General features: G+C 49.8%; 1 protein-coding gene across 1 annotated transcript; it reads left to right on the top strand.

Moving 5' to 3' along the window:
* Positions 1–926: 926 nt before the first annotated feature.
* Positions 927–13,300, top strand: GRM6 (glutamate metabotropic receptor 6). The gene is made up of 11 exons (XM_037056638.1): positions 927–1,182; positions 1,422–2,043; positions 4,531–4,747; positions 5,018–5,153; positions 5,752–5,906; positions 7,047–7,187; positions 7,290–7,490; positions 8,789–8,934; positions 9,018–9,641; positions 11,981–12,292; positions 12,987–13,300. The coding sequence occupies exons 2-11, from the start codon at positions 1,522–1,524 to the stop codon at positions 13,182–13,184; spliced, it is 2,652 nt and encodes an 883-aa protein (XP_036912533.1). The 5' UTR covers positions 927–1,182; positions 1,422–1,521; the 3' UTR covers positions 13,185–13,300.
* The last annotated feature ends 9,073 nt before the right edge of the window (positions 13,301–22,373 follow it).

Genomic DNA, 22,373 nt, shown 5'->3' with positions numbered 1-22,373 from the left:
AGAGAAGGGTGATGTGGCTTTTACTTGCTTTCACTTCCAGCTTTGACCAAATCCCTGTGCCACCCTAATCCAGCCCATCTAATGGAGCCCAAGCCACTCAGGCCCCAAAGGACAAGCCTGCTAATCCTGTGGCTGAGAGCTCACCACCTGGCTCCAGCATGCCCTTTGCTCTCAGGGCCTCAGAAAGCCAAATCCACGGCCTCAGGCAGGACAGTAAAGATATCTTTAGGGCAAGTCCCTTTAGCCCAAAATGAAGAGATAAAGTCCGGTACAGAGAGCCTCATACAGTGTGACTCACTGCTTCAGACCCAGGAGCCCAGGAAGGCTTATAAAGGACCAGAAGAGCAAGTCCTTAGGGCTCCCTCAGGAGCTTCAGGAGGAGGGGGTCTGATTGGTAGGGCAAGCTGGCCGGTCCCCTCCTTCCATCAGATGTATGTGGGCTGGTGGTTTCACACCGACCTAGGTGCAAATCCTAACGCTGACACACCCCAACCATGTGACCTTGGGCAGATCACTTAACTACTTGAGGTCTCTATTTCCTCAACTGCAAAATGGGGCTCCGGTAAAAGTCTCTTCTTTGCAAGGTCATTGTTGGTGCGTTAAGCAGAGTCCTTGCTAATATTAAAGGTTGGCTTCCCCCCTGGTCGCTTTCTGCCCAGCCCTGTTCTCCCTCTTTCTGTTCAGGTCCACACAGCTCACTCAGCCTGGGCTCCTTTCTTCTTCAACTCATGGGTTTACTGCAAGGTTTTAAAAGGAGAAAGTTGGGAAGTGCCTTAGGCAGCTGGAGCCAGGAAACCAGTGGCCAGGAAAGACCAGAAGAGAGAGAGAAAAGGATAAAAAAGAGAGACAAATAAAGAAAAATTGTCAGACACAGAAAGAAGAGAAGGGAGAGAGAGAAAAGTAGAGACAAATGGAGGAGAGAGAAACCGACCGAGAGAGAGAAGTGCAGCTGTGTGTAAGAGACAACCCAAGAGTCAGGTCAGACACACATCCAAAGAGAACAAGAGCAGACTCGGGGAGTAGGAGAGAGAGGGAAGGATGTGGAGCCAGTTCTGCGCATACCCCTGGCTCGGGGCTGAGGCGGGTCTCTGCTCCCAGGGCAGCCTCTCAGCCCTCCCCACAATCCTTAAATCCTCCCTGGATTTGCGTCGGTCACAGCTGCATTCTGACCCGACAGCGGAGGTGAGTGCGGCAACAGAGCTGCGTCTGGGTGTGCGCTAGGGATGGGCCCCAGGCAAAGCGGCCCAGAACAGTCGAGAAGGGGAAGGGCTGACGCGCCGGAGACAGTGGTCGGGCAGGGGACCCGAGTGATAAGGTTCAGTGGGTGTTGAGCGCCGGAGGGGGAGGGCGGGGTGTGTGTGGGGGGGGGCAGTTTCTGGATAGGCTCAGCCAACATTTATTGTGCGCCTCTCTCTCCCTAGGCCCGGAGGCTCGCATTCCCCCAGTTCTCCCTGCCAGGCACTCAAAGCGTTCTCCAGTGCTGTTCTTCCCACGCGCTCTCCTTCCGCAGCCGGCGAGCCGATGGCTAGGCCTCGGAGAATCCGGGAGCCGGGGCTGCTGGCGCAGCTGCTGCCAGTGCTGCTGCTGCTTCTGGCGTTGGCGGGCGCAGCGGGCGCAGGGGGCGCAGCGGGTTCCGTGCGCCTGGCGGGCGGCCTCACGCTGGGCGGCCTGTTCCCGGTGCACGCGCGGGGGGCTGCGGGCAGGCCATGCGGTCCACTGAAGAAGGAACAGGGAGTGCATCGGCTGGAGGCTATGCTGTATGCGCTAGACCGCGTCAACGCTGATCCCACACTGCTGCCCGGTGTGCGCCTGGGCGCCCGGCTGCTCGACACCTGCTCGCGTGACACGTACGCTCTGGAGCAGGCGCTGAGCTTCGTACAGGCGCTGATCCGCGGCCGCGGGGATGGCGACGAGGCAGCCTTACGCTGCCCTGGCGGCGTCCCCCCGCTGCGCGCCGCGCCCCCCGAGCGCGTGGTGGCTGTCGTGGGCGCCTCGGCCAGCTCTGTTTCCATCATGGTCGCCAACGTGCTGCGCCTGTTTGCGGTGAGGGCGGTGGACCAAGTTCAGTGTCCAGCCCCTCTGTCCCGTCCTCGCCCTTGAAGTGATTGAGGTCTAGTCTCCTTGCAGAAATCACTCCAATTCATAAACAGCTGCTTCAAAGAAATTCTGTGGGTCGGGCCAGACGCCAGCCTGAGCTAGGTCCACCCCGAGCCAGGTCCACCTCAGAACTGCACACAGCCCACTGTATGAACGAGGAAACTGACCTCCTGGGCTGAGGGCAAACGGAACGAGCAGGGCGCACTGGACTTTAGACCCCACTTGGCTGCTTATTCCGGTGTCCTAGTTTGGGGCACACCCTGCACAACCGTGCATGGAGGTGTTGACCCTGGACCCTGAGGAGAGCTCTGGGTGACCAAGAGCAAGTTTCTCCTGGCACTAAGGCCCTCCTTCTGGTGGAGCAACTGGGACAAGTTCCTGGCTGCTCTGGGAGTGAGTGGGCCTGCAAAGACTTGTACCTACCTCCTCCTCTTTTTTGAGAATCATTCAAATTCAATTTCAAATGCCTGTCTCTAAAGTTCTGTTAAGGGATGGCAGTGGGGTCTCCTTTCTAGAGTCCTCACCGGCAGCGCCCTGCCCTGTCCCAGAGGCTCAAACAGGCCCACCAAGCCCTTGTCCCCTGGGAACTGTCTTCTGAGGGAGGCAGCATCTCCCTTGCAAAATGAGGTGCAGTGATTTGGGAAGCTGTCTGAATCCATGATTAGGGGGCCTTGAGGAGTTCAGTCCATTCACTGGAGTATTGCTAACCCTTCCTATATGAGAAGAGAGGAAGACTTTGCTTCCACCAGGGTCTGGCCCAGCAAGGGACTTCTGTGTCTTGAGTTTTTCTGATTATCCCAGGAGTGTACTCTGTATCAATTCCATGGCACTAGATGGGACTTTCCTCTGGGCCCTTTTCTGTCATCTGCAGCCACTTAATCCCTCCCACCCCAGCTTCTGCTGGATGACAGCTTTGGTGCAGAGCATACAGAAGTACCTTCTAGCTGGCATGGAGAGAGGTTGTGTGGCTGCCCCATGTGTGTGGGGGGGGGCGGGGGGCGGGGGGAGTTGCCTCACCAGCCTATGTCTAGTCACATTTGTGGGCTTTGTCTCCTTCCCTGGCTGGAGCTCTGGCTTCTCTTTCTCCCCCTGGGTTGAGTGCAGCATCTCAAACTCCAGGGCCTTCAGGGTCCGAATGGGCACTGTAACTGAATGAGCAGGACCCTGTGAGCCCCGGGCCCACTGCTGCCAGCCCAGCCAGGACTGAGGTGGTGCTGCGCCCTAAGATTTTAGACACTGGCTGCAAATTTAAACATTAAAAAAAATAAAGACTAGCGCACAAAGCTTAATCACGGGGCCCCATTTGGCTCCCTGGGGGCTGCTTTGCAATTCTTGGTCCAGTAGCAAAGATAAGAGTTTCTGAGTTCACTTCTCATCCTGTGCTCCTAGTCATTTTAAACCACTTTCCCTGAGGACAATCAACCTGGAAGGCTTTTCTGAAGATTAAACCAAAGAATCGAAAGTGCCCAGAACAACCACAGTGTCCACTAGTTGTACTGCAGCAAGCAGGCCCTTCTCTGCCTCATTTTCTCTGATTTCCCCTCTTTCTTGGTCTTTCTTGTTTTTCCCTTAGTCTCTCTCTCCCTCCTTCCATCCTTCTTCCCTCACTCCTTCCCTCTTCCTCCTGCTCTGCCTTCCCTTTCCATAGGTTTTCACCCTCTGCATTTTCATTCTGTCCTGCCTCAAACAACCCTGTCCTCCCTAGACCGGACCAGCTCCATCCTTCCAGAACCTTTCCCCTCTCCAAGCTTCACCCAGCTCCCACTTGAGGCTTCCCTTGTGACTGTGTCTTTCTTGAAAATAGTTCTGATGCTCCCCTCCATCTGCTAGCTTCCCTCCCCTCGACTCCTCACTTCCGCCCCTGCCTTGCCCATTCCCTCCCGTGCAGCCCACCTTCTCCTGGTTCAGCTCAGCTCATCAGTCCCTGCCGCAGTTGCTCTCTTGCACATAGACAAACCCAGGTCCAAACAGGCCCTTGCCTCAGGCTAGACACAGCCTTGGATCACATGCTCCCCTGCCTCCCCTGCACCCCCGTCTGATCTTCTCCTCCTGGGGCTGCCTCCACCCAGACAGACTGCGCCTTTGTGTGAGATAGGAAAGGGTCTCCTCAGGGGCTGGCAAAGATGTCCCTCTCCAGGGCAGACACAGCCCGAGCCTGCAGGCTGGACTGGCGGCAGGCTGATGTGCGCTCCCACTGCTCCTCCGCTCTGACACACCCTGCCCAACTGGATGTGGGGCTTTGCCCCAGACCCTTGTATGTCCCCTACTCATCAGACCCAGTCATGAGGATCAGATCTCTCCCCTCACCACTGGCCACTCCCACTGGTGCTCAGGTTCCCACCCCAAACTCTTCATGACCTCACCTGCCTCCTGGGCACTCATTACTGGCCTCACTAACCCTATCCACAGTTCAGGTGTCCTTTCTCCTTCTAGATCCCCCAGATCAGCTATGCCTCCACAGCCCCTGAGCTCAGCGACTCCACACGCTACGACTTCTTCTCCCGCGTGGTGCCCCCTGATTCTTACCAGGCACAGGCCATGGTGGACATTGTGCGGGCGTTGGGATGGAACTACGTGTCCACGCTGGCCTCTGAGGGCAACTATGGCGAGAGCGGTGTTGAGGCCTTTGTGCAGATCTCCCGAGAGGCTGGTGAGCTGGGGCAAGAGGGTTGGAGGCACCAAAGAGCCCACATGGGGTTGAACCAAGGGCCATGAGAAAGGGGCGCTGGTCTGTGGTGGGAAGCCTGGATGGTGTCTTCTGTGGGTAGGAGTCCCTTTTCTTTGGAGGCCTCAGCCCTGCCTCATGGCCTGGCAGGAGAGGCCCAGGCCCCTGAAGATCACACTACACAGTCACACACAGTGGCAACCCGGTGGGTGGGTGGGATGGATGAGAGCTGACTTTGGCATCCCGGATACGCAGGGGGGGTCTGTATAGCACAGTCCATCAAGATTCCCAGAGAACCAAAGCCAGGAGAATTCAACAAGGTGATCAGGCGACTCATGGAGACGCCAAACGCCCGGGGCATCATCATCTTTGCCAGCGAAGACGACATCAGGTGGGACAGGGGGTGCCTCAGCCACTATTCTTCAGAGGCTCTCCCTGAACTCTCCCTGAAGGCCCTGCCTTGTCTTCTCCCACACCCCCTGCACCTCCTCCCTTCCTCCCCTCCACCCTCTCTTACTTCCCCTCCCTGCACACTGCCCCTGCTGCCATCTCTGCCTGGTGCCCCAGAAATGAGCCAGGCCTGGTATGGGTGGAGGAGCTCCAAGTCCAACCAGGGGAACACACAAGAATACATGTCTGTTTTTATAATTCACAGTGGGGGAGACCTGTGGGCAGACCTGAGTGCAGAAAATGAGCATCAGGGAAGGAACCCCGGGGGCAGAGGCAACAGGAGGCTCTGCAAGAGGAGGGAGGCCCTCCTTCCAGGCAGTGTGAAGTGGGTTACAGTGCACAGAACAAGAGGGCAAGCCTGGGCCAGAGCCTGGCTGGACTCCTGACCGAGAAGCCCAGAGCAAGGGTCTTAAACACCCCACACCCCATTTTTCATGATAAATGGGAGTCTGATGAGTGATGTGGAATGGGGTGAGTGGAGAGAGGTAAGTTGGAGGAAGATCTCAGGCCTTTACTGAGTCCATTCCTGCTCCCACCAGGAGGGTCCTAGAGGCTGCACACCAGGCCAACCTGACGGGCCACTTCCTGTGGGTTGGCTCAGACAGCTGGGGAGCCAAGGCCTCCCCCATCCTGAACCTGGAGGACGTGGCTGTGGGGGCCATCACCATCCTGCCCAAAAGAGTCTCCATCGATGGTGAGTACAGGGGTGTCCTCCTACACTTCATCCCCCCCACCCCATCCTTCCCCACTATTCTTCTTGGGGCACTCATTTCCCCCGTTGGTAAAACCACACTGTGGTCCAGGTCCCTGCTAAGAGTTCTAGGTTCTCTGGTCCTGAGATTCAGTCAATACACCCCTCCAAGCAATGTTTGAATGAGCTGGCAAACAAGAGATAGCACACCCACCGTACAGGGGGAAAATTGTTAGCTAGTGTGTGTGTGTTTTGCTTTGTTTTATTTTTTAATTCAACACACATATTCCTAACCCTGGCAAGGGCCCTGTGATTTCAGGTGAGAGTGGGAGGGAGAGAAACAGAGAGCGTGGGACACACCGTGCAGTTCCTCCAAGCAATGAGGTCTCCCCTTCCCTTAACCCTCCCACCATCCCACCTGTGACTGTCTGGAAAAACCCAGCAGGGTGTTCACTTTACAACAACTTGATGGGGGACTTCAGGGCTACCTGTAAAGCTGGGCCCCAGGCTCAGCCACTCTGAAGGAGGCGATGGTGCAGACGAGGAAGGTGCTGGAAAGCAGCATGTAGCTGAGTCCACAGCTGAGGTGTGCACTATGGGCTTGTTGCAGTGCTGCAGAAAGGTGGCCATGCCAGTGGTGGTGGCCATGATGCCCAGCTCCACCAGGAGAAGGAGCAGCTGAGCCTGACACATCCTCATACTCTTTTTTTTTCCGTTAGAATGAATTCGGTCTCAAGTGGTGAACTAGACTGAGAATAGTTTTGGCAATAAAAGCACTTCATCACAAGACAAGACTTCAGGTTTGAGGCAGTGAGTCAGTGATGGGCTCAAAGCCCTGAGCTCTGTCCTCCCCTATGTTTCACCACCCTCGCAGCCTATTTACAATATGGCTGCTGAAGCTCCACCCATTACATGTTGGCAGCAGCATCCTAAGAGGGAAAGAAGGTGCACATAAAAGTCTTTCATGCAGTGAGGCTCTCAGTTTGCATCAGGATACAAATTCTAGCCTGGAAGCCCCAGAACCCATAGGCCAGAAGTTGGTCACATGGCCATTCCCAGCTGCAAAGTGAGCGATTGGTGAAGAGGACACAGGAGAACTGTGGCTGGCTTGGATGGTTGCCACCCTTCTGCCCCTTCTCTCAGGATTTGACCAGTACTTCATGACACGCTCCCTGGAGAACAACCGCCGGAACATCTGGTTTGCAGAGTTCTGGGAAGAGAATTTTAACTGCAAACTGACCAGCTCAGGTGCCCAGTCAGATGACTCCACCCGCAAATGCACAGGTGAGAGCTACCCAGGGAGGCAAGAGAAGCGAGGGAGAAGGTGGGAGGCCAGGTTGGGCATGGGGGGGCCAGGCACACTTCCTCTGGGCATCCCTAGGACAGGTGAGGAACGCATCGGCCGGGACTCTGGCTACGAGCAGGAGGGGAAGGTGCAGTTTGTGATCGACGCAGTGTACGCCATTGCCCACGCCCTGCACAGCATGCACCAGGCACTCTGTCCTGGGCACACAGGCCTGTGTCCGGCAATGGAGCCCACAGACGGGCGAACACTGCTGCAGTATATTCGGGCAGTCCGCTTCAACGGTGAGTGGTGCAGGAGCCCCTAAGTGAGTCCCTTGAAATGGAATTCTGGGTGGGATCTGGAATGAGGCAGGATCAAAGGGGTGGGAGAGACAGCATGGTATAGGGAGCATTTGAGCCTGAGACCTTCTGGGGACTTGAGCCAAGTTCTGGGGACCACTTTTTAACCCTCCTCCTTCCTCAGGGTCCCCACCTCTTGCCCCAACTTGAAAAATGCAGGTGTTGGAGAAGTTCTCTGTGACTCCTTCTGCCTGGAACCCTCAGCAGGTCACACACAACTCTCACCCCCAGTGTGCAGAGCTCATAGGCTTCTGGTCTCTCAGAGCAGTGCAGACAGTAGAGAGGCACTGCCTGCGAAGTGGGCATGCTGCCAGCCCAGCTGGGCCCCGCACTGCCTGAGCACAAGGTGCAAGTCTGATGCAGAGGGCCTGGCACATGGTCAGTGCTTCTGAAAAGGCCCAGATGGACATGGCTGTGCTCATGGCTTGTGGGGAGAGATACGCTATCCTTTAGAAAATTAAAGTTTGATTCTTCCACTAAATTTTATTAAGCACCTTTCCTCTACCAAACTCTCTGCTAAACAGCACAATTGCATTTCACTCCAGACCAGCTCCGTAAGCTGGAAGAACAAGCTTCTAAAAGAAATAAAGCTGGTTGTCCAGATATTAGTGCAGATTTCATGCCAACATTCAGACTTTTGGGCAAGTCTGAGCTCATCCTTTCACCTGGCTGGTTAAGCTTTCTTTTTTCTTTTTAATTGTGCGAACATATACATAGCATTATACAGTATATTCACCATCTTAACTACTTCTAAGTGTGCAGTTTAGTTGTGTACATTGTTGTGCAACCAATCTCCAGGACGTTCTTCGTTCATGTTGTGAATATGCTGCAAAGAACAGGAGTGTACAAGTATCACTTTGACTTCCTGCGTCCATTCCTTTGAGCTTATACATAAAAGTGGAATTGTTGGATCACGTAGTAATTCTGTTTAGTGTTTTGAAACCACAGTGCTGTTTTCCACAGTGACTGCAGTTTTATGTTCCTACCAGCAGTGCATAGGGTTTCAGTTTCTCTGCATCTTGGCTGATCCTTGGCACTTCCTGCTGTTTGGACAGTGGCTGTCCTTATGGGCAGGAGTGGTCTCTCACTGTTGTTTTGACTGGCATTTCCCTGATGATGCTGAGCATCTTTGAGTGTGCTTGGTGAGCTCTTCCTTTATCCTGGCCGGGCCTTGGACCTCTCCAGGAGTCCTCCTGGGACGGACTGGAGAACAGGGTGAGGATGCCAGGCTCTCCTTCCAGGCAGCGCAGGAACCCCGGTTATGTTCAATGAGAACGGGGATGCACCCGGGAGATATGACATCTTCCAGTACCAGGCGGCCAACAGCAGCGCAGGCAGTGGTGGCTACCAGGCGGTGGGCCAGTGGGCCGAGAGGCTCCAGCTGGACGTGAGTGGCCTGGGTTGAGCTCCAGGGGCAGGAGGTGGCCCGCCAGAGTTGGTGGGCTCTCAACCCCTGTGTCGCGGTTGCAGGTGGATGCCCTTCAGTGGACGGGAGACCCCCGGGAGGTGCCACAGTCCCAGTGCAGCCTGCCCTGCCCGCCAGGTGAGCGGAAGAAGATGGTGAAGGGCGTGCCCTGCTGCTGGCACTGCGAGGCCTGCGACGGGTACCGCTTCCAGGCCGATGAGTTCACGTGCGAGGCCTGCCCAGGGCACATGCGGCCCACCCGCAACCACACGGGCTGCCGTCCAACGCCCGTGGTGCGCCTCACCTGGGCCTCGCCCTGGGCCGCACCGCCGCTGCTCCTGGCGGCACTGGGCATCCTGGCCACCGCCGCTGTTGTGGCCGCCTTCATTAGGCACAACGACACACCCATCGTACGTGCCTCGGGCCGAGAGCTTAGCTATGTGCTGCTCGCTGGCATCTTCCTGGTCTACTCCATCACCTTCCTCATGGTGGCTGAGCCTGGGGCGGCTGTCTGCGCCGCCCGGAGGCTCCTCCTCGGCCTGGGCACCACTCTCAGCTACTCCGCCCTGTTTACCAAGACCAACCGCATCTACCGGATCTTCGAGCAGGGGAAGCGTTCGGTCACGCCCCCGCCCTTCATCAGCCCCACCTCACAGCTTGTCATCACCTTCAGCCTCACCTCCGTGCAGGTGGGTCCCCGGGCTCTCAAGGTGCGGGGGCAGGGGGACCCTGACCTCCACTCAGCCACTCTTCTATTTTGGAAATACATAGTATATGCAGCCTCAGGAGATAGGGCCCTAGCGATCTCCTGGAAGGAGGACTCCAGTAAGAGCAGCCAGCCATTCCTCCACTTCTCCTGGAAGAAAAATGGGTCAGAAGGTGGGAGCGGCAGCACTGGAATTAGTTTCATAAACTGAGCATGCTCTTCCACAACTTGGTTCTCATATACACATAGAGTAGAGAGATACCTGATGAATTTTCCACAAGCAAAGAATCTGTTTCCAGGGAGGGAGTTATTGGGGTCCAGGCCTGGGGAGAGGATAGGGCCCTGGTGATGTGGCCATGGCATGGCACATCCTGTTCATGAATGGCCAGATTTCGCCATGTGTGTGCAGCTGAAGCAGAGTGCCTCGGGTCTTCATCTAAGACAGCAGTACCACAGTTTTGGACGTTGAGTCCATGGTCTGGGAAGCCCTGGGTGGGAAGCCTTCTGTGCCAAGGGTGCTGCTAAGAGAAAGGTGTGTGACATTGTGTGACACTGCAGAGCCAGCCCAGTCTGCAGGGCCAGTGGACAGCATGTTCTCCACTCCAAGTGAGCCCTCCTGACCACTCACTAGTCATGCGCAGACCATGTTCATTCCCACCCACAGGCCTCCGTGCATGTCATTCACAGCCAGATGATGCTTCCTGCACATGCGGGGCATGCACTTCCTCTATTGTGGCCAACATTTCAGTAGTGCCCAGCTCATCCGGAAAAGGCGTATCATGCCTCCCTTCCCCAAACCCCCACACGCACCTCACCCCAGCACCCCAGAGAGATGCTTAGACTACATTCAGTGCCTCTCCAGCTCACCTAGGGACTCCCCACTTTATGCCCTCATTTCCAGAAACCTTAGACCATTTCTAAGAGGCACACTTGAAACTTCACTAGGCTACTTACCAAAATGATGGGTGTACAATGGTCCCCCACTGTTGTTTCTATTAGCCTCACCTTCATGGCTGGTGCAGCCAACCATGGCAATGGTATCTTCTATGACTGCCTGCTCCTACACTTAGATCATTTCCTGTTAGTTACATGTGCTGGATCCTAGTTCTTTATCAACTACTGGTGTTTCAGAATCACTGTGGTACATTTGGTTGCTGCTCCTGCACATCATAGGCCTTGAGTTTTACTTGTCCATGGGAAACTTTGTTCCCCCATCTGGAGCCTCGCTGTAAGAAATCCTCCATGCTGCCTTCCAAGACAGTGGGCAGCATGACATTTTATTAGTCCCTTGTTCATGAAGTGGCTGCCTTTGGGAGAATCACAAAAAAGTGTTCCTTCTGGTCATACACATTATTATAAAGCGCCCCTTCCCCTAGATCACACAGCCCTGCTCCAGGTGCACAGCCCCACCTGCCCCCCGACCCTTCCCCCGATCTGGTGCACTCCTATGGGGAACGACCTGCATGGATGGATGGCAGCCCTTCCAGGGCCCTGACTTCATACAGGTGTTTTCTTTTCTGCTCCCAGCTTCCCTTGGCTCAAGGTCATGTCCCCATTGCTGAGAGAATTCAAACTCCATCTCCTCACTGTTAGGACCTGTGTCTTCCTCTGATGACCTCCCACTGCCCCACATCCCCTCCTCACCCTCTCACAACACTCCCTGAGGGGCTTCTTCACTGGGGCTGCACGGTGCATTTACATGTGGTTTCATCATGTCCTGTGTGATAGTTCTCTGGATCTGGAGAAGGAGTGGAGTCCTCAGGAACCAGGTTTGCCTCACTGCTCATTGGGAACAAGCTAGTGTTTCAGGTTCACAGAGTGAAGGTGAGGCTCCCTCACTGGTGGCTGTGAGGACAGACCATCTCTGCTAGGCCTGGCCCTTAATCAGTGATTCAGGCACCACTCTCCTGCATGCTGGCCTCGTGTTTTTGCAATGGATTGTGAGGATTCCTGTTCTGTAGATGATTAAGATGTATTTAGGGTCACAACTCCGATTTCTGCCTTCAGTCACAGCACCTGGCAGGCTCAGTAAACACCGTTGGTAATGAGTGGAATTCAGGAAGGAGACATCTAGGAACCCCTCCCCAGCCAGTCCTGATGCTGCCAGTATATACCTCCACTGCAACCATGCCTCTGCAGTGGACTGTGTCGCAGGCTTTCTCCTGGGTATTCCCTCCTGCATGGCCCTCTCTTCAAGGCAGCTCTCTCAGATCTAAGCATCCTACCCAGTAGGTCAGGGGCCTTCAGGGGACCCTAACTTGCCAGAGACCTCAGTTGGTGGGCAGTCTGAGTATGTCCGTGACATGACATTGTCTCCTGTAGGTGGTCGGAGTGATTGTGTGGCTGGGGGCCCAGCCCCCACATAGCGTGATTGACTATGAAGAGCAGCGGACAGTGGACCCAGAGCAAGCCAGAGGGGTGCTCAAGTGTGACATGTCGGATCTGTCTCTCATTGGCTGCCTGGGCTACAGCCTCCTGCTCATGGTCACGTGCACAGTGTATGCCATCAAGGCCCGTGGTGTGCCCGAGACCTTCAATGAGGCCAAGCCCATTGGCTTCACTATGTATACCACCTGCATCATCTGGCTGGCTTTTGTGCCTATCTTCTTTGGCACTGCCCAGTCAGCTGAAAAGGTAATTCCATTCTCCCCTTGGTTTTGCTTCCTCATTTGTTTCCTGCCTGTCCATGGAAGGGTAGGGCTTGATTGTCCCAAGAGCTGAGCCACAAACAGGAATGATTGCCTGGTTCCTTGATGTATTCATGTACTTAAATACGTGTTCACTTGTTTGTCTTCCCCATTGCCCTCTGTTTGTTCATTCATTCATCCATGCTTCTAATCATCGATCAACTTTTCATTCAATTACTTCTTCATATACTTTCTATCTGCTGATCCTTTCATCTACTGGCCCACTCGCTTGATCATCATTCACTCATTTATTCATGTGTATAGTAGAACATTTGTTTACTCATACATGCATTTGTCCACTTGCTCCTTTACTCAGTCTGTTTGTTCATTGATTTGTGCATGTGAAAACATGTCCATTCATTCATGAACATACTCTAGCCCTTTTAGGCATATGGACGATTTCCACAGGTGTCACTTTTTGTGAATGGAACCCTCTTCCCTCAGCCACTGGACCACCAGAGCCATGTCACTCACCTTCCTTCCTGCCTACACCAGAGCTGCCCATGACTAGCATTTCTTAATGCCTCAGGGCCTTGGCTTATGTAGTTGTCCTTTTCTAAGTGTTCATCCCCAGGCTGTGTAAGGGTGGGGGTGAGAAAGAACAGGGCTCAGTCCCACCTGGTCCCTTTTCTGTGGCTCAGATCTACATCCAAACCACCACACTGACTGTGTCCTTGAGCCTGAGCGCATCAGTGTCCCTCGGAATGCTCTATGTACCCAAAACCTACATCATCTTGTTCCACCCGGAGCAGAATGTGCAGAAGCGGAAGCGGAGCCTCAAAGCGACCTCCACAGTGGTAGCTCCACCCAAGGGTGAGGACACAGAGGCCCCCAAATAGTGAGGTGGTGAAGAGGATGGTCACTCCCTCTCTCTCCTTTTCTTTTCCCTGCATCACAATGGGAACTGGGAAGAATCACTCAGAGGAGACCTCCCAGGAGGCCATGCCCAGCCGGGTGCAGCTGGCTCTGGGAAGACCTAGACCATGTGCCAATTTTATCCCTGCTTTTCTGTGCATGTTGGCTGGTACCCTATTTCCTCACTGCAGACTAGACTTTCTACTAATGGTGGGGAATGCCCACACGGATGCTTCTGCTTCTGGAGGGGACTTAACTTACACCCTATGGTTTGAAGCTGAGACACTGCAGTGTGAGTGAGATTTTCATCCCTTGATCAGCCACCAGAACTTAAGCAGTGGGCTGTGTGTGAGATTGCGTGGACCCCTAACTGACATGCGGGCTGGAGTTGGGAGCAGCAGTTTCCACAAGAGCAGATCTTAGGTCTGTCTGCTAGACTGAGCCACTTGAGCATGGCACAGAGGGATAAGCCCTGGGTGAGGGCCCTGTGAGTGAAGATGGGTCTGCCAGGGACAAAAGAGAGCAGAGGGACCAGGTGCCCCCCCCTCCACCATTAAATTACTTGTGTAAGGGCATCTTCCTTGGAATTTTGTCCCCTGGGATCTGAGGGTGTCACACACAGATTAAAGTTTGTTTTCCTTTCCTATCTGAACTCCCTTAACCCTACGAAAGTCAGATGCACCCGTGTGGTGTGAGTGGTGTGAGAATAAATGAACAATGGCATATTTGTCCTCCTCTGATGCCTGTCGGGAGTTCCAGGGTGGGACCAGTTATAGGGACAGTTATGTCCATGGTGAGGATTAATTCAAGTAGATAACATAGGATGGCTCTAAAAACTCTTGTTTTCCCAGATGTTCTGGGAAGTTCCCTTTGCAAGGCAAGTGTAGGCATCGGGAGAAAGATGCTTACACTACAGATGCATGGATGTTTCTTTTCCAATAATTTTTCTTTTTACAAAAAGCTTGGTTTAAGTGATGAGATTTTTTTAAGTATATTTTATTGATTATGCTTTTACAGTTGTCCCAATTTTTCCTCCTTTGCCCCCTCCTACTGGTACCCTCTCTTCTTTCAGCAGCCCCCCTCCCCCCAGATCATGTCATGGGTCACGCATATAAATTGTTTGGCTTCTCCACTTCCCATACTATTCTTAACCTCCCTCTGTCTGTTTGGTACCTACCAATTATGCTTCTTATTCCTGTACCTTTCCCCCACTCTTCCCCCTCCCCCTCCCCACTGATAATCCTCCATGTGATCTCCATTTCTGTGATTCTGTTCCTGTTCTAGTTGCTTGCTTGATTTTTGTTTGTTTTTTTTTAGGTTCAGTTGTTCATAGTTGTGAGTTTGTTGTCATTTTAATGTTCACAGTTTTGATTTTCTTCTTTTTTTAAAATAAGTCCCTCTAACATTTCATATAATAAAGGCCTGATAATGTTGAACTCCTTTAACTTTACCTTATCTAGGAAGTACTTTATCCGCCTTCCATTCTAAATGAAAGCTTTGCTGGATAGGGTCATTTTGTTTGTGGGTCCTTGCCTTTCATGACTTGGAATACTTCTTTCCAGCCCCTTCTTGCCTGTAAGGTATCTTTTGAGAAATCAGCTGATAGTCTTATGAGAACTCCTTTGTAGGTAACTGTCTCATTTTCTCTTGCTGCTTTTAAGATTCTCTCCTTATATTTAACCTTGGGTAATTTAATTATGATATGGCTCTGGCTGGTGTGACTCAGTGGATTGAGTGCTAACCTGTGAACCAAAGGGTCACCAGCCCAATTCCAAGTCTAGGGCACATGCCTGGGTTCTGGGCCAGGACCACAGTGGGGGGCACGTGGGAGTCAACCACTCATTGATGTTTTTCTTCCTCCCTCCCTTCCTTCCCCTCTAAAATTAAATGAATAAAATATTTTTTAAAAAATAGTTATGATGTGTCTTGGTGTGATTCTCTTTGGGTCCAACCTCTTTGGGACTCTCTGTGCTCCCTGGACTGTATATCTTATTACCTTCACCAAATTAGGAAAGTTTTCTTTCATTATTTTTTCAAATAAGACTACAATTTCTTTCTTTTCCTCTTCCAGCATCCCTATGATTCAGATGTTGGCACATTTGAAGATGTCCCAGTCTTTATTCTTTCCTGTTTTTTTAAAATTGTTTCTTCATTCTATTCTGGTTGTATGTTTATTTCTTCCTTATGTTCCAAATTACTGATTTGAACTCCAGCTTCTTTCCCTTCACTGTTGGTTCCCTGCGGATTTTTCTATATTCCACTTAGTGTAGCCTTCATTTCTTCCCTTGTGCTTTTGCCATAGTCAATGAGATCTCTAAGCATCCTTATCACCAGTGTTTTAAACTCTGAATCTGATAGGGTACAGAGTTAGTTATGTCCATTTTGTTTAGTTCTTTTACTGAGGTTTTGTTCTGTTCTTTCATTTGAGCCATACTTCATCTCCTCAATTTGGCAGCCTCCCTGTGTTTGTTTCTGTGTATTAGGTAGAGCTGCTTTGACTCTCTGATTTGGCACACCTGTTTCGTTGTATGGGGTGGAGCCCTAGGTATTCACCAAGACAGGGCAACAGCTTTATGATTTGTGGCTTTGGGCTTTGTATGTGGGGGAAGGAGTCAGAAAGGGGGCATTGTCACTGCCTGATCGGTGGAGGCTTATTCAGCACTCATTCCACTTCTAGTCACTTATGCAACTGGTGCCCCTCTAGCTGTTGCCCTGGGGGTGTTTCCCAGGGTGGGTGGGTTTGTGTACATTCTAGGATCCTGCAGGTCCTTTAAACAGATTCTCCTGAGAGATTGGCAGTTCCTTCTGCCACCCCCACCCTCACTGGTTTTTACAGTCAGGAGTAATGAGGTTTTATATTCCCAGCCCCAAACCCTGGGCTGCGCAGTCTGGCCTAGGGCTTCCTCCACAGATATTCCTAATGTGGGACCACCCATTCTGCTGTCACTGCCACCTGGTTGCCACACCATGTTCTCTCCATCCTGGTCTCATTCCTCCTACTCATCTGGATGAATACAGCTTCTTCAAATCCTTGGTTGTTGGACTTCCATACGGTTCAGTTTCCTGCAAGTTCTGGGTGGGGTTTTGTTTTTTGTTTTTTTTAGGTTAATTGTGAATCTTCTCATGGCTGTGTGAGGAGGCAAAGCACATCTGCCTACACCACCAACTTGGCTGGAAGTTCCCTAAGTAATGAAAATTTCTTTTCTTGGGGTAGAATTGAAGTTTAAAGTGGACTCTTTTTACTAGTGCCAATCCCCTAGTATCTAATGTCTGGCACTGATTTTGAAGGTCAACCACATTTCATACAATATAGAGACTATTCCCTACACCGAGTCTCTGGTGCATGAAGGTTCTGACTAGGTGTTTCTGCATTCTTGAAGTTGATAGGGCATCTCCTTAGGGTAACACATAGATTCTCCTTCCTTACAAATGTTGCATTCCCAGGACTTGTTTCTCTGCTAATTATGAAATTTCATATCTTGCTGAATGCTTTCCTAATCCATCATTCCACAAGGCTTTTCTCCTGTGTGAGTCTTCTGGTATACAATGAATTATGCTTTATTGCTTCAGTCTCTTCCATATGAACACTTTTATAGGTTTTTTTCTTCTGTATGAACTTGTAGAGTCAATGAGCTCTGATCCCCAAATGATCATCTTCCTGTGTTTACCATTCTCTTGGTGTTTCTCCCAGTGTGCATTCTCTGATGTTCTCTGAGTCTTGGCTTCTGCTGGATCACTTTTCCCACATTTGTTACATTTTGTGGTTGTTCCCATTTGAATTCTATGACTCAGAGTTCAGATGATTTCTTAGTAAAAGCCTTTACACACTTGGAGGATGTTTCCCTGTGATGTGGGGTTTCTGACTCTTGAGTCCTGGTGTTCTGCTGAAGACTTCCTTCCACACACTCCACACATTCATCCCTCCTGTCTCCGTTGTGAATTTCTGCTGCACCATGAGTTCTGTCTTCTTCTGTGGCCTTCTCACATTGGCCCACTGTCTGTGACTACACAGAATGAGCCCTTCTGCGTGTAGCAGGTGTCCTTCCTTCCTGAGGGCATCATTGTGTTCACTGTGATGGTGCAGTCCCTTTCTGAATCCTTGAACGTATTTAAAGTTTTGACTCCTACAAGAGAACTTTTCCACCTTCCATTTGTACACAAGGTCTGGTACTTTGATCATTTCTTTACTGCTCAGTAAAGTTTACAATTCCCTGAAGGTGTTCCCCTATTTGCATGCACAGTTTTGCATTGTCTGGTGTCCAATCAATCACTTTGAACTCCTGAATAAAGTTGTTTTCAGATCTGTGGAATTCAGAAGCCACTCTGTCCATGTGGTTCTCTGAGGTTGAATAAAAGCTGAACTGTACTTGGAGGCTTCCTCACATTCATGGCCCTTGGATAATTTCTCCCCAGCATGAATTACATGTTTCAGTGGAAATGGGTCCTGGATTGGAGACTCTACCACACTACAATCAAAGTCTTCTCTGCAGTATGAGTTCTTTAAAAGACAGTAAGATTACATTTTGACATTAGCATTTATTTACCAATTTGTAAGGTTGTTACCTGTGTACAATGTTTGTGATTTGTATAGGAGGGCCTTTATATACTAATTATATTTATAACTTTTTATTAGTGTGATTTTTAAATATATATTTTATTGATTATGCTATTACAGTTGCCCCATTATTTTTCCCCTTTATTCCCTTCCACCCTGTGCCCCCCTCCCACCATCATTCCCCCACCTTAGTTCATATCCATGGGTCATACATGTAAGTTCTTTGGCTTCTCCATTTCCCATACTACTCTTAACCACCCCTGTCTATTTTGAACCTGCCATTTATGCTTCATATTCCCTGTACTTTCTTCCCTCCACTGATAACCTCCATGTGATCTCTATTTCTAATGACTCTGTTTCTGTTCTAGCTGTCTGCTTAGTTCATTTCAGTTTTAGTTTTAGTTTTTTTAGGTTTGGTTGTTGATAGTTGTGTTTGTTGTCATTTTACCATTCATATTTTTTAGCTTCTTCTTTTTCTTTTAGATAAGTCCCTTTAACATTTCATGTAATAAGGGTTTGGTGATGATGAACTCCTTTAACTTGACCTTATCTGAGAAGCACTTTATCTGTCCTTCCATTCTAAATGAAAGCTTTACTGGATAGAGTAATCTTGGATGTAGGTCCTTGCTTTTCATGACTTTGAATACTTCTTTCCAGCCTCTTATTGCCTGCAAGGTTTCTTTTGAGATATCACCTGAGGGTCTTAGGGGAACTCCTTTGTAGGTAACTGTCTCCTTTTCCCTTGCTGCTTTTAAGATTCTGTCCTTATCTTTAATCTTGGGTAGTGTAATTATGATGTGCCTTGGTGTGTGCTTCCTTGGATCCAACTTTTTTGGGACTCTGGGCTTCCTGGACTTCCTGGAAGTCTATTTCCCTTGTCTGATTGGGAAAGTTCTCCTTCATTATGTTTTCCAGTACGTTTTCCAGTTCTTGCTCTTCCTCTTCTCTTTCTGGCACCCCTATGAGTCAGGTGTTGGAATGTTTAAACTTGTCCTGGAGGTTCCAAAGCCTCTCATCATTTTTTTTTATTCTTGTTTCTTCATTCTGTTCTGGTTGAATGTTTCTTTCCTTCTGCTCCAAATCCTTGATTTCAGTCCATTTCCTTCCCTTTCCTATTGGTTCCCGGTATATTTTCCTTTATTTCACTTTTCATAGCCTTTACTTCTTCCTCTATTTTGGAACCATACTCAGCCATTTCTGTGAGCATCCTGCTTACAAGTGTTTTGAACTCTAAATCTGATACGTTAGCTATCTCTTCATTGCTTAGTTGGGTTTTTTTTTGGTGGGGGAACTTTGGTCTGTTCTTTCATTTGGGCCATATTTTTTTTGTCTTGGCACTCCTGTTAGGTTATAAGGGGCAGCGCCTTAGGTATTAGCTAGGGCAGGGCAACCTACATCGCTATGTTGTTGCACTGTATGTGGGGGAGGGACCTGAGAGGGAACAATGCCATGTGCTCAGCTCTTGGCCAGCTTTCAGTCACTTTCCCCACTCCCCACAAGCAAATTGGGCCCTTCTAGTGCTGATTCCCAGGTAGGTGGTTTTGTGTACATTTTAGGACCCTGTGGGTCTCTCTAAAGCAGTCTCCTGTGAGGCTGGGAGTTTTTTCTGCTGCCACAATCCCCACAGGTTTTTTCAATCAGAAGTTTTGAGGCTTCATTTCCCTGCACTGGAGCCCTGGGTTTCATGGTCTGTCTCATTCCCCGCTTGTACCTCCCAGTTTATTCATATGCAAATTTGTATCCACCCAGCTTACCAGCTGCTGCCTTGCTGTGAGTCCTCTCCACCCTGGCTGCCCATCTCCGCCCCTTCTACTGGTCTCAATGAATGCTTCTTTAACTCCTTTGTTGTTTGACTTTCATACAGTTAGATTTTCTGGCAGTTCTGTTTATATTTTGTTAAATCTGTTGTTCTCCTTCTTTTGGTTGTGCAAGGAGGGATGCATATCTACCTATGCCTCCATCTTGTCTGGAATACTTATTGATGTGATTTTTGACACACTTATTACATTTACTACAGCAGCTTTGTTACATTTATTACATTCTGTGTTCTTTAGAAATTTCCCCCAAATTCATCACATTCATTGCCTCCCACTTTATTCAGTGATTCTTATTAAATAAATGGAACTTCCCCCAAAAGTGAGACTTGGGTTTTCTGTTGCCTTTCAAAAAACATAGCTATCAATTTGTAAGACTCCTAAAATGGAATAAACACATAATTCCAAGTAATTCTTTTCACTATCATTTCCTAGAATGAACCCTCCTCAGGAATACTCTGTTATAGTGATATCTTTGTTTCTAAATATGAAAAATACCCAAGTGTAAGTATTTTCCATTTCTTAGGCTTTGAGAAGGAAGCCTGTTTTGGTGTGGACAGAAGAGCAGAGTGCTGACAATGATGATAAATAGGCTGGGCATTTGAGAGACTATCTTCCAACCTGCGGAGTACAGAGTAGGAACCAAGGTAGGATATAGTCCTGAAAGAGAGCAAGTGAGTGGGAGCACTGAAGGGGAAATGCAAACAAGGGTGCAGAAAGGCAGATTTGTCAAGGTACTGGATTTGGACATTTGAAGCCTCATCATTTGTGGATTACTATGACAGGATACTAACTGGTCTTTCTGCTTCCTGTGTCCTATAACCAACATCGAAGTCATCGTTGCAAGGCACTGGTCTCCACACTTAGGGGAACATTGCTATGGGCCCTGCATTGTCCTGGCACCTGCATCTGGCTGTGAGTTAGTCTTGTATTTACCTGAAGATTCAGAAACAGAAATAGCAGAAAGGCCACATTAGGCCAGAGTATCATGGCCCCACATGCTGTTCCCTGATATAATCTGGCAGATTTGGTATCATTAGCTTCTTCTACCAGAACTCTTGAATATTGAACTGGCCCACAGTATCAATTTCTGAGTTCTTTTTTCCCATTTAGACTTGTCAGGCAGGGAAGTTTTCCAGAATCCACAGACATTGTCTTGACCCTGACACTGTATACTTCTTGACTCAGTTTTCACATCCTCAAATGGTACAATGTTGAGGTTAAGGCTTCTTGAGATCAGTTCCAGCTCTGTCACTTGCTAGATAGGTGACCTTAGGCAGGATAATTGGTCTCTCTTATAGTTACTGACAGCCAAAGTCTCCTAGCAACCCCACAGAGATGCCCAATTACTGATGCTATTTCCCTAGCACTGACCCCCCCAGCCCTACTGGTCACTTCCATGTGGACCAGCTCATCAAGTCAAGCCCCTCAGCGGACTGGTCTCCCAAGACCCCATTCACAGCCAAGACCAAATTTCCTGACCCCTGCAGCATTCTCATTCACTGTCGTTCCAACAAGTATCATGGGAATTTCCTCTGTGCTAAATCAGTCTACACAACACACATTGTTTCCTCCCTGGGAATTACATCCTAGTGGTGGGTACGAGCAATAAACAATTTTTAATACAAATAAATCCAATATATAGTCTGTCAGAAGAGGACAAGCACTGTGGAAAAAAGAAAATACTAGAGCAGGGTAAGGAGAATGGGAAAGGTTGGAGGGGATGGGCTGCCATATTAGATGGAGTGGTTCAGTGTGGGTGTCACTGATGAGCAGCATTGGGAGGGATTGAGCAGCAAGCTGTGGGATTACTGAGGAGGTCCAGCAGGTGGAGTGGCCAGTGAAGAGGCCCAAGAACAGGGCATGCCTGGTATGTCTGAGGACCAACTAAGGAGACTGGTGTGGTTGGAGCAGGGTGGGGGAAGGAAACAATGAGAGGAAGGGAGCAAGGTGTATCAGTCAGGGTTCTCCACAAAAACAGCACCAGTAGGACATGTTGATTTTCTGGAGAATCCCAATACATAGATAGAGATCTGTATCTCCATCTATCTCTATACAGAAAAATATCTGTATCTGTATATTTCCTAGTGGATATAGTATATTATATAGGAGTATACTTGTAGATATAGGCTGTGAGAATATATGGTGTATATGTGTGCATGTGTGTATGTATATATGTACATGATACATGTATATATATATATATATATATATATATATATATAAAACACAAAGGCAGAGAGAAAATTATAATCTATATATCTATCTGTCCTATAACCAGTAGAGATGATATAGATATGGATGATAAAGATACAGTTTAAGGAATTGGTTTCCATGAATGTGGGGGCTGGCAAGCCTGAAATCTGTAGGGCAGGTGGCAGGCTGGAAGCTCAGGTAAGAGCTGGTGCTGTATTCTTGAGGCAGAATTAATTCTCTTCTGGGAGGCCTGAATTTTTGCTCCTAAGGCCTTGGATAAGGCCTGCCCATTGAGGACAATTATTTCTGTCTTCCTTACTTGAAGTCAACTGCCTGTATTAACTATACCTAAACAGCACAGTGGCTAGTGGTTGATTGAATAACTGGGCACTACAGCCTAGCCAAGTGGATACAAGAAACTACAACATGAAGTACTAGGGGACTGTCCTGTGGAGTCCACAGGCTGCGACCCTAGGTGAATAAGGAGACACAGGAGGGTTACACTGGAGAACTTGAAGAGCACACTGAGATGGTCTGACAAGTTTCAAAGGACCACTCTGGCCACTGTTTTAAGACTATTATGAAAATAAAGAAAGGAAATTTCATTT

The sequence above is a fragment of the Sturnira hondurensis genome, unplaced genomic scaffold (assembly GCF_014824575.4).
Source record: "Sturnira hondurensis isolate 20B ecotype Veracruz unplaced genomic scaffold, ASM1482457v3 Scaffold0009087, whole genome shotgun sequence".
Classification (NCBI taxonomy): Eukaryota; Metazoa; Chordata; class Mammalia; order Chiroptera; family Phyllostomidae; genus Sturnira; species Sturnira hondurensis.
This window is presented reverse-complemented; position numbering and strand designations above follow the sequence as displayed.

Excerpts from the sequence above, each read along its gene's own strand:
- GRM6 (XM_037056638.1), top strand. The coding sequence starts at position 1,522 with ATGGCTAGGCCTCGGAGAATCCGGGAGCCGGGGCTGCTGGCGCAGCTG. Across the intron at positions 7,491-8,788 it reads TCGGGCAGTCCGCTTCAACG|GCAGCGCAGGAACCCCGGTT; the intron begins GTGAGTGGTGCA and ends CTCTCCTTCCAG. Across the intron at positions 9,642-11,980 it reads TCAGCCTCACCTCCGTGCAG|GTGGTCGGAGTGATTGTGTG; the intron begins GTGGGTCCCCGG and ends TGTCTCCTGTAG.